Source organism: Ostrea edulis, chromosome 1, assembly GCF_947568905.1.
Source record: "Ostrea edulis chromosome 1, xbOstEdul1.1, whole genome shotgun sequence".
In the NCBI taxonomy this organism is placed as follows: Eukaryota; Metazoa; Mollusca; class Bivalvia; order Ostreida; family Ostreidae; genus Ostrea; species Ostrea edulis.
This window is the reverse complement of record NC_079164.1, coordinates 13,221,432-13,238,934: the sequence shown is the minus strand read 5'-3', so window position 1 is coordinate 13,238,934 and position 17,503 is coordinate 13,221,432. Positions and strand designations below refer to the sequence as shown.

Here is a 17,503-nt window from a genome sequence, read left to right as displayed (position 1 = left end):
TTTTTTCTTTTATTTTTCCATTTTTATTGTTTACAATGCTTAACTAAAGTATTACTAATGGTCAACCAAATTTGGATATCAGTTTTGAGTTACAAGTGAGATACAGCACTCACAATTCAATATATGTTATGTAAATAAGGCTCGTGCCTTATTTTTGTTTACATATAGACTGCTAATGGGAAAAAGCATGCTTTAAACTAACTTTAACTAGTATATTTAATCTATGTAAACAAAAACATGGCACGAGCCTTATTTACATAACAAAGGATTGTGAGCTCTGTATCTCCCATGTACCTCGACAACTGACATTCAAATTTTTGCTGACCATTAGAGATGCCTTGCTTGAGCATTCTAAACATTAAAAATGGAAAAATAAAATTTGAAAATTTTCATCTCAAATCGTGTCCATGCCCCTTTAAGATAATGTTAGATGTAGAAGAAATATTACGCTCTTCCTTATACAAAAAGGATTTTTCAGAAAACTTGCAACCATTTCGATGTATGAAAATTTGAATTTTTCTGGCGTTTAAATAATCAAGATCAAGATTGACAAACAAATTGGACTACATCATTTCAAGATTTATTCTTATAGAAATAAACAATATTCAGCGAACAGAAGAATTAAAAAAGTTCAAAATTGCATCTAGTTACAAAATGTTTTAACGCAGTACATTTTGCTGAATTACTAAATCCGTCCGATGTAAGAGATTTTTTATTACATGGGTACACTAGGTCAGTGTAATGAACCCGATCTCATTTTCTACGGTCATTGTGAATTCATCTGTTGATGTTTTTGGTCCTCTCTCATATACGGTGTTCTTTACAAATGTCTCCAGAGATAAAAGTTAAAAAGGGGGAGGGTATTTAAGTCGGGTGTAGGGGGTGGGGGCAAATGTTCTAAAAAAGTTTTTTCCAACCACCCATGACAAATTGTGCAAGATGTGGAGCTGCTCCATGTTGTTAAAACCATACAATTTCCATGCCAATCATCTTTCTCTGCAGTGAAGGTAGAGACCTTTTCTATAACATTTTCATGTTTTCCCCTAAGTTTACGAATTCCAGTTATTTATTGAAATTTTCTAAAACAAATTGTCCAATTATCCCACTTGTTCTGAGAGCCGTCCAAACTGTGCCTTTCTCACAGTGAGTAGATTTCTCTTCCTAGAAATTAGGAATTTCTGTTTCGCAGTAGCGGGTGTTTTACTTATCAACATTTGGGTAAAAGTGATCTTTGTCTGAAATGCGGACGTTGTTCCAAAATATTCCGCCATGACGTAAAATGTTATTCTTGCCCGAATATCGCTTGGTCTTAGATCTTATATTGGTTTGATAAGGCGTTAGATTCTTGAAAGTCACATTTCAGCATACGGTATACAATGTACACTGATTTTAAAGTCAATTTTATTCACTTCCTCGGTTATTTTACTTAATAGGATTTTGTTGGAGTTTCTGAATTCACTTTTCTAACATTTTCATTGGTTCTAGTCCTCTAATTTTTTTTTACTATATTTCTCTCCTATACTTTGATTTTTCTACTGTTCCATGAGATTGAAAATTTCTGACAATCCTGTATAACTTATTCAGCTTTAAGTGCATTCTGGATACTATTTTCTCATCATTTTAATCACAAAACTGGTGATTTACTCTGATAAAGATGTTTCACAACTTCCAAAAATTACTCCAGTAAATTCTAAATTGAAAACTGAGATTTACGTTTTGTATGTCATTTACGACATCATAAAACTGAGATGATGCTTTTTCCCATGCATTTTGTTGTTCTCAACACAACCTCTTGCCTTTTGTAATTTGATATGAAACTTTTATACATCTCTTTTTAATTATCAATAGAGTATCTGTAGAAGGCTATCAAAACAGTAATATCCGCATATGAGTGTTTGCCTTTAAATATATTCTCCGTCGTACTTCAGTATGATTGATTGAATATTATTTAATGTCTTGAGAATCTTTCACTCATATGACGACGTCACCATAGCCGATGAAAGGCTGCAAAATTTAGGCCTATGTTTGGCGCTTACAGTCGCTTACGGACTTTGAGCATGCCACACCTGCTGTGACACGGGGCTCGGTTTTTGTGGTCTCATCCGAAGGACCGCCGCATTCAGTCGCCTCTTACGACAAGCAAGGGATATTGAGGACCTATTCTAACAAGGATACCCACAGGGAGAGTAACTATAGTTACATTGTATCATATAACATACCCGATACCATTCTTGCTGCATATGCCAAGATGCATTGAGTGATCTATTGGATAAGTGCCAGGAGGTCATCCCAAACCCTATTTCATAGTTGTTGAATGATATTTAAAACAATTGAGGTCCTGACTCCTAAATCATATATTAGTATATCCTTGCTGCACATACCATGAGCAAATATAGTATATATTTTTGTTGCAAATGACAGATGACGTAATACACTGAGCAGCAGGTTTTTGTTCGTCGTTTTTTCACCCTATTTACCTTTCAAGGTGAAAAAGAAAATTCCGAAACTTATTGCACATTTACATTTTCCAAAAGATGATTTGGCTACTGAATAAAATGTTTAAGGAACCCTAGAACCAGTTTTAAAAACAAAACCACACGCACGTTTTTTTTTTTCTGTAGGCCTACCCTCATTTTGCCCCCGGAGTAAAATTGAAAATTCTGAAACCTTATTGTACATTTACAGGACACCATCTTCTATCATATTCCAAAATGATTCCCGTGGGGATCCGGGTTAGAATAGGTCCTCAGTACCCCTTGCTTGTCGTAAGAGGCGACTAAATAGGGCGGTCTTTCGGACGAGGCCGCAGCAGCAGGTACGATAAAGATTCCCCTGCTCAAAGGCTGTAAGCGCCGAGCATAGGCCTATATTTTGCGCAGTCCTTCACCGGCAATGGTGACGTCTCCATATGAGTGAAAGATTCTCGAGAGGGACGTTAAACAATATGCTATTATTATTTTATTCATTTATAAAGCGCAAAATTACATGTACATATAGTTTCTATGCGCTATATAATCAATCAATCCAAAATGATAATTTGTTACTGCTTAAATAAAAGACTAGTTTGAGGAAGAAAAAAGTGATACAGACCAGGGTAACAACAACATACCCCAACCTTCTTTAGAAAGTGCAGGTATAATGAAATTATTGAGCATTTTCAGAAAATTAGAGACAGTCTATGTTCTTCGATCACGTCATCTTCTGTGGAAGTAGTTCTCTGCGCTGACATTAAGTTTGATGATATTCCTTTGGCAGTGTTTGAGCCAGTGTCGCTTTCTGAAGTGCGTGATATTATCAGCGGTGCGCAAACAAAGTCGTACGAATTAAGACTTAATATCCACGAACGTTTTCTTGGATAGAACGTGCCAATGAATTTCAAAAAAGCTATAGTGCGACCATTAATTAAGCGCCAAGGACTTGACAAGGATGAATTAATAATAAAAGACGTCGACCTGTATCAAAATTACCTTTTCTATCTAAAGTATTGGGAAAAGCAGTGGCAGGTCGCATTGAACAACATCTGAACGATCACGAGCTTCACGAACCGGTTAAATCTGCCCACCGTAATTGTCACTCCACAGAAACAGCTCTATTACGGGTTCACTATGATATTACCTCTGCATTGGAAGAGGATCCGTGTGTGTTGCGCTCGTAATGCTTGATCTTTCAGCCGTATTCGACGTCATAGACCATAATATGCTGATCAGGCGTATGGAGTATGCTTTTGGTATCACGGGGTCGGCTCTGTCATGGATCAAGTCTTATGTCTCTGGTCGAAGTCAACAAATTGCTGTTGGATCTACAGTATCCAAGGAGTTCCTACTCCACTTTGGTGTTCCACAGGGTTCTGTATTAGGACCTCGTCTATATTGCATGTTCTTCAAACCAATCGGAGAAAGCTGGAGACATAATATGTGTTACCATTGCTACGCGGATGACACTCAGGTATACTTGATCATAAATCCGAACCACAGCTAGGACAGCACTGCAGACAGACTTCAACGGTGTCTGTCTGATATTTACAACTGGATGCAAAACAACATACTCAAGCGAAATCAGTGAAAGACAGAACTTATTAACTTTACACCAAAAAGTAAAGCAAGTGAATTCTCAGGATATCAACTGGCTTTCGGTGGATCTGTCATCGCGAGTGCTTCATGTGTCAAAAATCTTGGGATGCTTTTCGACAGCACACTTAGCATGGAGTGTCAAATAAGTGCATTGCATGACTAAATCGTGTTATTTCCAACTTCGTAATATCGGTAGAAGTAGATCTCTTTTAACGGAGGATGCGTGCAGGACACTTGTTAGATCACTGATTACATCCCGCCTTGATTATGGAAATGTACTTCTTTATGGTGTTAATTTAAAAGCATCCTTGTAGAAGTTACAGAAAGTTCAAAACACTGCTGCCAGGCTAGTGTGTCACATGAGCATATTACGCCAATTCTTATATCGCTTCACTGGTTACCTGTGACATATCGAACGAAATATAAAATCCTATTGTATGCTTTCAAGGTTCTACATGGATTAGCTCCAGCATACATCCAGGAACTAGTTCAAGTCTACCATCCTCAACGAACACTTCGGTCTGCGCATTCGTTATACCTTATACAACCACACGTTCGTACTAAACTGTATGGCAAAAGACAGTTAAATTGTGATTCCCCATTTACAAAATCAGTTTGCTTCATGCATTAATGACGGGTTCAATATTGAACAGTTAAGAAATGCATGCTGTTATTGCACACCTTCACCTTAGATGCCAATATTGATGAATTCTCGTCTGTTTGGAGTAGTTTGAGTGAAAAGGGATATAATTTAACAACTAAATACTTTAGCTATATAATAAAAGGGTTATTGAACTTATATAGGTGAATATTGGCACTCATTGGCTGTCAAAATGCACTCGCAAGCTCGTGCATTTTTACAGCCAATTAGTGCCAATATTCACCAATATAAGTTCAATAACCCTATGGTATGGGTTAATAAATACAGCATTCAAGTACAATACACATGTACATGCAGGATCCAGTTGTTCTGAATGTTTTATGTCTAAAGCAGGGAGGTTAGAATAATTCTTATATATATAAAGCACAAACAAACAATTATAACACCCAACCTTACGTTTACCCCTAGGATCTAAACGATACATGTGAAAATCAATTAATTAATATATAAAGCACTAAATAATCACAACTAGGTACTGAAAATTTTCGCCCCAGCCCGGGGTCGAACCAGCGACCTACGGCACCCACCGCCTAGCAAGATTTTCAAACCAGTGCGTAAGTCCACTCGGCCACAACGACTTCCCTATATATATGAAAATAATTGTACAATATGAATAAAAAAAGTTAAAGAATGATTTGTTAAGTTGACTACAGGGGGCACCAAGGAACAATGCCTGTTAACAGAATGGAAAATAAATTATTGCACCAGACTGTTGGTCTATAGTTATACTGCACGAAACAATCTTGGCGAAGGAATAATCATTGCATTGACTATCTTAATCGACCGTTAAAAAAACCGACTGTAGACGTCATGATTATGCTTTTGTAGCGGTCAGCCGGATTCGATCGCCGGTGTAGCGGACCAGCCCACAGGCACTTATTTCATACATGGGTCCCCCTCCTTAATGTATTATTACCAATTACCATGCAATTACCAATAATACCAATCCGGTATTATTAAGGAGGGGGACCCATGTTTGAAACAAGTGCCTGTGGACCAGCCCCTGAAACTGACAGGTGAAAATGCCTGCCAGGGGATTTTAAGATCCTGGGTTAACACTCTTCAAGTGTGAAGACATTTAAGGAGGGAGGAATGTAGCGGTCAGCAAGTTTCGATCGGCGGTGGCCAGTTAGCTCAGTTGGTAGAGCACGTACCTGACTAGAAATTCAGGGGGCCCAGGTTCGAATCCCGGTCTGGTCTGTTGCATTTTCTCCCTTCCTGTTGGTAGATCATATTCAGGGGGCGGATCCAGAAAAATTTCAAAGCCGGGAGTAGGGCTGGGTTTCAACTCAAATTTGTATCTTTTCAGCCCCCAAAACGGGGATGGTGGTAAAGACCACATTGATCAGTTGCATCAACTATACATGGCACAATACAGATCCGGCCTCTTGCTCAAAGGCCAGTGTGGGATTTAATGGGGGAGCCCCCCTCCCCCTCTAATTTTAAAAAAAAAATTTAAGGTAAATCGTGGTATATTGTTTAGAAAAATGTACAAAACGATAAAAGAAGCAATAAATTCTTCCACACCCGGAGAAATAAATGACAAAATCTTTTGATTTATTGAATTATTTTATTGGGAGAAGTATTTTTTCCCCAAACCCTTAAAATTTGCGTCATTTTACTAATTTCACCTTAGACCCCTGCCTAAAAAAGTGGCGCCCCCGTAACCACAATTCCTGGATCCGCATCCTGAAGGTCGTAAACGCCGAGCATAGGCCTAAGCCCTTCACCGGCAATGGTGGTATCTGCAAAGGAGTGAAAAATTCTCTAATGAGGCGTTAAACAATATACAATCAAAATCAATAAATCCCAATCAATCATACCTACACGGCACAATGAGAAATGTTTCCCGAAATGAAAAGGATCGAGCTAATAAAACAATTTTGACGTCACACTTTGTATATAAATTGCGGACGCACTCGTTAGTGCTGTCTATTTCCGGTGAAACTTTGGAAGTGGAAGGGTCGTGTGTTGTTTACAACAAAATTTTCAACAATGAGTCAAAATCCTCCAGCACACACTAAAGCAGGTAAAATTCTGAAACATTACTTCTGCAAATTTCAGAGACGGTATGGATATAGATCCATATGTCCATACATGTGAAAACTGAAATTTTGTTGTTATATAACATTTTTCATGGGAGGTGTCATGTCATGTGTAACTGAAATTATGCAATCATTTACTTTTGATTTTACTAACGTGGATGCAGAAAGGAAACATGATCTCAAATCTGATTAAAATTAGACTTGTTTATTCCAAGTATTAAAGTGTATCGTAGAGGAACGGAATATTTATATTAATCAATAAATGTACCAAGACTGATTTAGTATATGTAAATATATAGTGTTTTCCTTTTTTCTATTTATATTTATTTATTGATCATGTAAATTCAAATACCTGTGAATATACACTTGTCTAATTTCATATTAGATTGGACTCCCCCTTGCCTTTGATTTTTAGAGTTGCAAGGGTCATGATGACCCTCTGAGGCTGAATTCTGGGTGTCAAAAGGTCATACATTTTTAAAGGATATTAATTTAAAGCATTTAATTTTGATCTACACTGTATAGGTACAGAACAGTTTTTTGTTCATAATTGAATTGGTGCAATGTTTATGAAATGAATACCTTAATTTATTGATATATTTTGATGTTTCTATAATTTACTTGTCATCATATCTTTTGTCTCTGTCATTTATATGATGATCAATGTTAGAAGGTATAGTCATTAAAAAATAAGGACCTTTTTGTGCATTTCGTGCCGCCGTTATGATTTACGTTGAATCACAAGAGTTGGCAGTTATATCTTTGAAGGTCTACAATGTAAATAACAACCATCGAGCATGAAACTCATGAAGGGCATATGCAAAGCTCAGTGGTTGTTGCTTGTTAGTTGTAGACCTTGACAGATGAAACTGCCGACTCCTGTGATCGACATTATGTGCATCCTGATCCTCTATTATCTAAAATTGAACGTCGCCATGCTGAAACACAATTTAAAGACTGGTTCTCTGCCTTTATTCTTATATTCTTCCAGGAAAGAACATTGTGCCCGATAGCAAAATGTAAACTTCATCTTTTTCAGGGTCATGGTGATCCTTTGGGTGATGTTTTTTGGGGTAAAATATATCTTTATGGGTAAATTACGCAGAAATTTGCATTAATGGAAACACTGCTTTGGTAGATATTCAACTCTGCTAGATATTTGGACTGATGACTTCACCAAGATAATCTTAGATTTAGTGATGGCGTCAAGCAATCCAAATATCCAATTGAGCCGAATCTCGACCAAGATTGCCCCTTTACTGGAAAGAAATATGAGGGGAATGACATCTAGGTGTTAATTTTTTTGTGTGGATATGTGCATAGGTTGATAAGAAAGAAGATATAGCTCAATATTGGGTCTCGTCAGTTGTGCCTATTAATTAGGTGCTTTCTGTCTTATCCTAATTTTTAATCCCTGAATACAGAATTGTCTCTCTGTTGTAGTTCAGTTAGTGGAGAGTAACAGCCGACCAGGTGGCGTCCAGTTGGTCAGCACAGCTAGGACTAACAAAACAGCTGATCCTATGGATTTAGTGGAGCTGGCCACCACCATACAAAAGGTAGGTCTCCGTGGAGAAAAAGAATCAACTGCACTATTACTTTAGCTGCAGGTTATTTGTGTAATTAAGGGTCAGCTTATTACAATCATGCATATTATCTTGTATTATTTTGATGAGATTCGACTTGGCCCAGGGTTTACAGGAGCATGGACATGATTTTATTGTTTACAATGTTTAACTAAAGTATTTCTAATTATTAACCAAAATTTGAATATCAATTCTTGAGTTACAAGTGAGATACAGCACTCATAATTCCTAGTTTTGTAAACAAGGCTCGTGCCATGTTTTTTGTTTATATATAGACTGCTAAATAGAAAATATCATGTTTAAAACAAAATATGTCAAACATTAGAAACTGTGTAATTGTGTTCAGAATTAACTTGTAATTTGAAAAATCTGCTTTAAACGAAACTTTTACTAGTATATTTAACCTATGTAAACAAACACATGACATGAGCCTTATTTACATATCAAAGGATTGTGAGCTTTGTATCTCCCATGCACCTCGACAACTGACATTCAGATTTTTGCAGACCATTAGTAATACCTTATTGAAGCATTCTAGATATTAAAACTGGAAAATCAAAATTTGAACATTTTTATCTCAAATCGTGTTCATGCCCCTTTAAACTCTACTTAAATTTTTAAATTAGCCGTGTCAAAAATGAAAGGAATCCACCAAGAAACTGGCTAGCCCACATCTCAAGTACAGTGTATAATTCAATTAGTCTGCACACTGTGCTGTACGGTGAAAAGTAAACAAATGATCAAAAGAAACCAACCAATGCTGATGTATACATCAAGATCATGACCATTTTGGTCATTTTTTGGTCTCCCTGCAAAGATCAGTACAAATTTGTAGTCTGTGTATGTTGTGTGGTCATGTTCTGGTTTCCTTACAAAGCTCAACTGGTATAATTTTTAATGTGTGTATGTTGTAGGCAGATGAATTTGTAAAAGCCACAGCTGGCAGTAAACTGACAGAAATTGCCAACCAGATCCGGTACCTTCAGGGAAGGGCCAAAAAGGTATAATAACAGTCCTATATGTTATAAGGGGCACATTGAGCTCCTCTACAGACCAAGATTTAACGAGTTTGTTATGCAGGGTTCAAAATTAAGAAAAAAGACTGATTTTGTACAACCAAAAATTCACTGACTGTCTCAATGATCACAAAGTTCATCTATAGGTATTATGGATATATCTTAAGAATCTTGTGCAGAATAACATAGAGATACATTTCATTGCCAATTCAGCGGCGATTGGCTTTCTCTGTGGCAATGATACTGTATAAATGGGACTGTCTAGGGTAATCCCATACATTTTATATCCAGGTACAGAAAGGTTAACAAGTTTTTGGTGTTTAGAATTAATTATATTCTATTGTATTTGAACATGTTTTAAATATTTAAAAATAATTTCGATATGAAACATTATGATCATTATAAATCCAAGGAAGTGTGTTATTTACCGTTATAGTTAAATTTAGCCCCTGTCCCCCAAATCAAGTGCTTAATATACAAATCTTCTAGGGGTGAATCAATATATCGATATATCGAAATACCATCGATATACGATACGGTGTTTTGACGATATGATACGATATAATTTCGGGTTTAAAAATAGCCCTTTTAATAGTCGGGATCGAAGTTCATAATTTAAAAATGGCTTCTAACAGGAACACGATTCCTCAGACTTTAATACCCGCTTTTACATTGTGGCATCAGTGATTCCTCAGACTTTAATACCCGCTTTTACATTGTGACATCAGAGATTCCTCAGACTTTAATACCCGCTTTAACATTGTGACACATCGGAGATTTCTCAGACTTTAATCCCCGCTTTTACATTGTGACATTGGAGTTTCCTCAGACTTTGTCATTGTTTGTTTTGTTATGAAATAAAAGATATTAAAAACCACTTCATTTTTTTTAAAATTTTGATATTTTACTTCAGAAAATGCTTAACTACATTGTAAATCCAATGTATCGGATATCGCGTCAGAAAATATTGTATCGTATCGGAAAATCTTGAGCAATACACACCCCTAAAATCTTCTACTGCTGCTATTCTCCCTTCAACAGGTATATATAGATATAACGATTCCTGATCGGGCATAACCCAGTCGGGATGTGCACAAAAAAGGGCAATAACTCTAATCAATGGAATACATAGAGAGGCATGAATAGGCTAAGAATAAAAATCTATAATTAAGTGAATAATAAAATGTAAGTCATCACAATTCTGTAAAGTGATAGATCTCTGCAACTTACATATCTTGGACAGAAGTCTAACTATTAAAAGTACTCCTTGTGGATGTTTACAAGTTACATTTATGCAGACCTGGGTTGGGATGTTGGTTGATCATATTACTACATGTGTGTGGCTGCTGAATATTGAGGACACCGGAGCATTTCCAGTACAGGTGGATTAAGAGATGGGATAAGAATAGAAATTGTTTGGGCAGTGGAAGCATGCGTTATGTAGAGAAGGTTAGAATAAGATGGAGGTATCGGCCAGTGTTTGCTGAGTGAAGTCTGTTGCAGCTTGTCACGAAAATGTTAAACTAATTATAAATGTCTAATGTGAAAAGAAAAACAGATGATTAGAATAACAAGGGAGATAGTTCTATTGATAGACATGATGCATTGAAAGCAGATTGGAATGATAAAAATTTTAATATAGCAAGCTTTCGCCTTCTTGCTTTCGCTTTTGCATTTAAAAGAAAAATGGGAAATTCTGCTGTAGAATTTTAACAAACGACATTGACATTTCCTTGTGTCAAGTCTCTTTATTGAATAATTCTAGAAATTTGTTAATTTTTTTTTTTTACTTTGCTGGTAGAGATTTTGGCACTTGTTAAAATGTAGTTGTGGTAATAAGTTAATTTTGAAACCCTTATCATACATAAATAGGGTATAGTCTAAGAGTAAATTGCTTAATATAAGCTGAATTCGGGGATATCCTTTCTTTGAGATTATAGACATAGGAGGCAGACTTACAATAAAAAATGTGATTATAGATATAGGGGCAGGCTTACAATAAGAAATGTGATTATAGATATAGGGGGCAGGCTTACAATAAGAAATGTGATTATAGACATAGGAGGCAGGCTTACAATAAGAAATGTGATTATAGACATAGGAGGCAGGCTTACAGTAAGATAATGTGATTATAGATATAGGAGGCAGGTTTACAATAAGAAATGTGATTATAGATATAGGAGGCAGGCTTACAGTAAGAAATGTGATTATAGATATAGGAGGCAGGCTTACAATAAAAATGTGATTATAGATATAGGAGACAGGCTTACAGTAAGAAGTGTGATTATAGACATAGGAGGCAGGCTTACAATAAGAAATGTGATTATAGACATAGGAGGCAGGCTTACAGTAAGAAATGTGATTATAGACATAGGGGGCAGGCTTACAGTAAGAAGTGTGATTATAGACATAGGAGGCAGGCTTACAATAAGAGGTGTGATTAAAGACATAGGGGGCAGGCTTACAGTAAGAAATGTGATTAAAGACATAGGGGGCAGTCTTACAGTAAGAAATGTGATTAAAGACATAGGGGGCAGGCTTACAGTAAGAACAAAGTCCACTGTCTGTCTGTTAACTGTACACGGATTTATTGTAAGGCGGAGGAGGCTGACAGAGAAACTTCTCCATCGATTCGTCTGTTAAATATACACACATTTTATTTTGTTAACTGTACACACATTTTATTTTGTTAACTGTACACACATTTTATTGTAGGCTCTGGAGGAAGCTAACAGGGACAACAGACTCCACCACTACGCCTGTAATTTGGTGAAGAAACCGGGTACCACATACTATTTGTATGAGAGAGATTCTGGGCAAAAATACATGTCCATCCTCTCACCAGAGGTTAGTAATTAAAGACAAATCCTTTAACATCTTATTGGGTGCAGGCAAGAATAACTGCAATAATTTATTTTGATTATAGAGTCAGAGTTTTAGTCACTCAGGTTACCTATTGCTATTGGTCTGCATCTTTCGTTTTGCATTGTGCTTCAACAATTGAACATTTTTAACTTCTTTATTGCATCCCTTCCAATTCTTTTCATATTTTTTAAAGCATCTTTGTGGGGGGGGGGGGGGGGGGGGGGGGGGGCATAAATCGTAATATTTAGGGGCCTTAGAAATGGGGCAAAATTGACTAGTCACACATTTTTAAGAAAAGCTAAATGTATTAAAGTCACGTAAAGCAGAAAAACTTTTACTAAAATTGTAAGTTCATGATCCCAGGGGTATGGTTTTGGTACCAGGGTGTGGCCAAAATGGTCATAGTGATTAAATATCCTTAGGTGACCGGTAAGGGCTACAGGCCTTTTGTTGTTTTTGGAAAATAGGCATGAACGTGGTGACCAGATTTCATGTTTGAAGAATGTTAGTTCAGCTTCTCTTGTTCTTGTTGAATTTAAATTGAAATTCGTTGATATTTGAATATTTTAAAAATATCCAGACCATTTACACAGCAAAATCGTAATATTTAGGGGCCTTAGAAATGGGGCAAAATTGACTAGTCACACATTTTTAAGAAAAGCTAAATGTATTAAAGTCACGTAAAGCAGAAAAACTTTTACTAAAATTGTAAGTTCATGATCCCAGGGGTATGGTTTTGGTACCAGGGTGTGGCCAAAATGGTCATAGTGATTAAATATCCTTAGGTGACCGGTAAGGGCTACAGGCCTTTTGTTGTTTTTGGAAAATAGGCATGAACGTGGTGACCAGATTTCATGTTTGAAGAATGTTAGTTCAGCTTCTCTTGTTCTTGTTGAATTTAAATTGAAATTCGTTGATATTTGAATATTTTAAAAATATCCAGACCATTTACACAGCAAAATTGTGATACTACATGTAAAATCATAATAAGAAAGAGTTATCTCCCTCATCATTAAAAAAAATGAAGTTCTACATCACCATGATCACTCACAGCATTCATATTGAATTTGTTATGATTTCAACAATAAAATGCTTTCTTTGTTGTTTCATTATCATAGGATGATGAGGGTAGCAAGCATTGCAGAAAAATTTCATAACCCACACAAGCGGGATATGTAAATCTTTTCTGCAATGATTGCTACCTTCATCACCCAATGAAACAACAAAAAGACATTATATTGTTTATATTTGTATTTTATTTTTTATATATATCAACTAGATTTAAGTACTAAATATTATATGGTGGGCCCATTCATTACATCAAACGGAACAGCTAATGCACACTTTGGCCTTGATAACGCTCCATATTTGGTAATGATAACACAAACAGGCGATACTAAAAAATCGGATTGAACTAGTTTGCAATAAATATGCATTCATTGTCCTGGATGAAAGCAATGTCAATTTCAAAAGAGATATAAGATTCGGTGAATGTAAGTATCTGACATTAAGCTAAGAGTTAGTGTTTTGGAACATTAAAACTCAAGAGTTTTGTGTTTTAGGAATTCGTATTCTATTGAATGTTTAAAGTAGGGGTCTAGTAGTGTGACATCATGTCCGGATCGAACTTCGGTATTGGTTCACGTACTATTATTATCAAACGTATTTTTACATTTACCTGGATGTTTTTTTATTTAGTAAGATGAATACAATAACACTCAATCACTTATATTTGAGTAGACTATGGCTCCAATCTTCTTTCCATTTTTATACCCCCCCGCAACAAGTTGTGGGGGGGGGGGGGGGGGGTATACTGGAATCGGGTTGTCCGTCTGTCTGTCCGTTCGTCTGTAGACGCAATGGTTTCCGGGCTCTAAAGGATTATCCTTTCCACCTACCGTCACCATATCATATATATGGACTACCCATGGGATGAAGATGTTCCCTATCGATTTTGGGGTCAAAAGGTCAAAGGTCAAGCGCATTGGACATCGAAGTAGCAATATGGTTTCCGGGCTCTAAAGCGTTATCCTTTCCACCTACAGTCACCATATCATACATATGGACTACCCATGGGATGAAGATGTTCCCTATCGATTTTGGGGTCAAAAGGTCAAAGGTCACTTGCACTGGACATCGAAGTAGCAATATGGTTTCCGGGCTCTAAAGTGTTATCCTTTCCACCTACAGTCACCATATCATACATATGGACTACCCATGGGATGAAGATGTTCCCTATCGATTTTGGGGTCAAAGGTCAAAGGTCACGCGCACTGGACATTGAAGTAACAATATGGTTCGGTTTGTCATGCCATTTGTTTTTTACACTCAGAAAAGAGGTAGTTTATACCTATTACCAACACCCTTTGGGAGATTGGGGTAAGCGAGGGGTATTCTTAGTGAGCATTGCTCACAGTACCTCTTGTTTTTGTTTTCATCTAATTCACACATAAAACCAGAGGTACATATTTGTTTAATTGATATACAGGGGTATTACATGTTAAAATTATCTGTAAATTTAAAAAAAAAAATCATAATATGCAATAATGCACTTGTGGAAATAAATAAAACAATTCTGCACTTGTTATATATTTGTTATCTTGTTATATATTTGTTATCTTCTATTATGTGAAAATCATCATTAAAATGGCTATTTTGGCCAAAAAATATAAATATAAATTGAGATGCTGTGAAAATATTATGCTGAGAAAGGGCAGATTTTTTAAAAATGTATTTTAACAAGCATTCAACTATGAACATAATATGTGAGTTTCAATGAAAAATCACAAGTCAAATTTTTAAAATATCCATATTAGTGGTGCTGCAGTGCCGTATTTTTGACTGCCGAGGGCCTGTATTGAGTTCAATTTTGTACCACCATTATTAAAAACATGAAACTGTGTTAAAATTTCACTTTCAATCATTTAGTTAGACATATTTATTTCATATTTGAGGGGGAAAATTGCAGCATCATACCTCAAACAAAATTTTATGGACATATTCTAGGACTTCTTCAATGAATTCTGATATTGCCGTTTGACAAATGGGGGTACATGTAATAAAAATACCATAATTTACTCATTATACTGACAACCCCCCATTTTTTTGTTTTTATCATACCTCAAATGAACAATCTAAGTATTTAAACTCAAATTTTTGAGAAATCACAAGTAGGTCCAGGACTAGGGACCTACCTTAAGGATTTGACATAGCACTCAGCGGTTTGTGTTTGAGGAATTGGAATAGAAAGTTCAAAGATTTGACATTACACTCGGAGTTTTGTGTTTTAGGAATTCGTTTTGAATGTTCAAGGATTTGACATTACACTCAGGTTTATGTTTTAGGAATGGGGTTCATCCTGTCCACACGACTTCAGCGGCGCTTATAAACTGGAACACGACATGTCATGGACACCGATCGAAGAGCTGGAGGAACGCAGCCAGCAATTCGCTCTCATTGATAAGATCTTAGACACTCAGAAAGCTCTTCCTGAAAAGGAAGCATCCACCATCACTGGCATATTTGGAGGCAGTTCTTAATATGTGTGGGTTGTGTAAGCTGGTCTGGGGTGTTTGTAAGATAGGGTGTAGATGTGTGTGGGTGTGAAAGTCTTAATGTGTGTTTGTAAGATAGGGTGTAGATGTGTGGGTGTGAAAGTCTTAATGTGTGTTTGTAAGATAGGGTGTAGATGTGTGTGGGTGTGAAAGTCTTAATGTGTGTATAAATCTGATGAAAATGTTGCAAGTGCAATGATCACTTTATCCGGAAGTACTGTGATAGAATAAAAGGAAATGGAGAAAACGCTGTGGAGATTCCTGACGTGATTACAGGCATGTGCAAATATTACTAAAGATTTGGTGTTACATTTGACTTTTAATTGAAGTGAGAGTGAGATTATATCATACATAGAAATCAATACAAGATCTCTGAATGACTGCATTTTAAGATCATTCAAGAATGCATTTTATAATAGTGACACATGTTCCTATAGAGCACCATTAAAAAGAGTTTGTCATGTTACAATGTATTCATTACAGTCAGTATTACTTGTATATCTACATATGTTTATGTAATGTGCTCTCTTATCATATGCATCATGTAAAACGGAAGTTTTTATTATTGTAGCTGTAAATCTACATGATCCTTCTGTCATTTCTCATTGTTATCATGAGGAACCTGTGCATCTTTTTCCTCTGTGAGGTCTTAGTTTCAATGGTTTTATGATTATCCTGTTAATGATACTGAATGAATTCCTTTCATATTATTTATTTAATATGATTTTAGAAAATAAAATTGTTTTTAAAAAAAGCTGTGTATTTGTGCTTTTAATGAAGATGGCCTGTTTTAGAAATGAAATCATTGACTATGGGGGAACAGAAAGCCTTGGACTAGCTTTAAGTTAATGTAAATTCTGTTGGCTTGGTGCAATTTAATATTAAGTGTGTGTACATATATTTGTACACTGCAAGCATAAACAAAATGATTAGTTTTCTTATTACCAAATAATCTTTATGAAAAATGGTGGAATTTTTAATGTTGCTTGCTCATGAGGACTAAAGTTTGGACTACAATCTGAATGGTATTTTGTGATGGCCAGTTGTGTGTTTTAGTTGATCTGAGCCAGATGCTCACGTGAGCTTTTCTTATCAAAATATGTCCATTGTTGTTGTCATCTTCAAGTCTTTATGATCTTGTTTCATTCTAATAAAAATTAGATCCTTTGATCCACTCGCGTATATCGCCCTTGTGTAGCAATATACATGTACGTGAGCGGATCAAAGGATCTAATTTTAATTGGGTTGGATTTCATCTCCTCCAAAATCACTATGACAATTTCAACCAAACTTGGCACAGAGTATCCACAGATGTAGAGGATTCAAGTTTGATCAAATGATGGGCCATACTATTTTCCCCTTCCACAGGCGTAACGCGCCCTCTGGTGAGAGAATGCTTCCACAGGGAGATAATCAAGGTAAAAAAAGAAAATAGGGTGGGCTGGGTATTCAATTTTTCTTCTTCTCAATAATCACTGGACCAAAAAAGATGAAACTTGTGTGAAAGCTTCCTGACATAGCCAAGATTCAAGTTTGCTCAAATCATTGGCCCCAGGGATGGGGGTTAAAATAGGGGATTAAAATTTAACATGGGGATATATTGGGGGGGGGGGTGTCTTCTTAAGAACAAGAGGGTAAGATAGTCATATTGATATGCAAGCATTCTCAGGAAGGTTAAATTCAAGTTTGTTCAAATTATGACTTTA

The 17,503-nt window shown here is 36.2% G+C and overlaps 1 protein-coding gene across 3 annotated transcripts; it reads left to right on the top strand.

The window, feature by feature from the left end:
• The first annotated feature begins 6,634 nt into the window (after positions 1-6,634).
• Positions 6,635-16,030, top strand: LOC125664020 (uncharacterized protein C1orf50 homolog). 3 transcript variants are annotated; one of them, XR_008799619.1, is made up of 6 exons: positions 6,635-6,760; positions 8,220-8,335; positions 9,277-9,363; positions 12,094-12,225; positions 15,588-15,835; positions 15,884-16,030. XR_008799619.1 is itself a non-coding variant. In XM_048896503.2 (5 exons), exons 1-5 carry the CDS (start codon positions 6,727-6,729, stop codon positions 15,780-15,782), a joined length of 564 nt encoding a protein of 187 aa, XP_048752460.2. In that variant the 5' UTR covers positions 6,635-6,726; the 3' UTR covers positions 15,783-16,030. The 3 variants fall into 3 exon arrangements, 1 of the variants encoding a protein (XP_048752460.2); XR_008799618.1 differs by having other exon boundaries at positions 15,588-15,877; positions 15,925-16,030; XM_048896503.2 differs by having other exon boundaries at positions 15,588-16,030.
• Positions 16,031-17,503: the final 1,473 nt, after the last annotated feature.

What these genes read in the sequence shown, in the direction of transcription:
- LOC125664020 (XM_048896503.2), top strand. Translation starts at nt 6,727, where the DNA reads ATGAGTCAAAATCCTCCAGCACACACTAAAGCAG. An exon ending in TGGCCACCACCATACAAAAG is followed by an intron (nt 8,336 to 9,276) that starts GTAGGTCTCCGT and finishes TGTATGTTGTAG; the next exon opens with GCAGATGAATTTGTAAAAGC. An exon ending in TTCAGGGAAGGGCCAAAAAG is followed by an intron (nt 9,364 to 12,093) that starts GTATAATAACAG and finishes ATTTTATTGTAG; the next exon opens with GCTCTGGAGGAAGCTAACAG.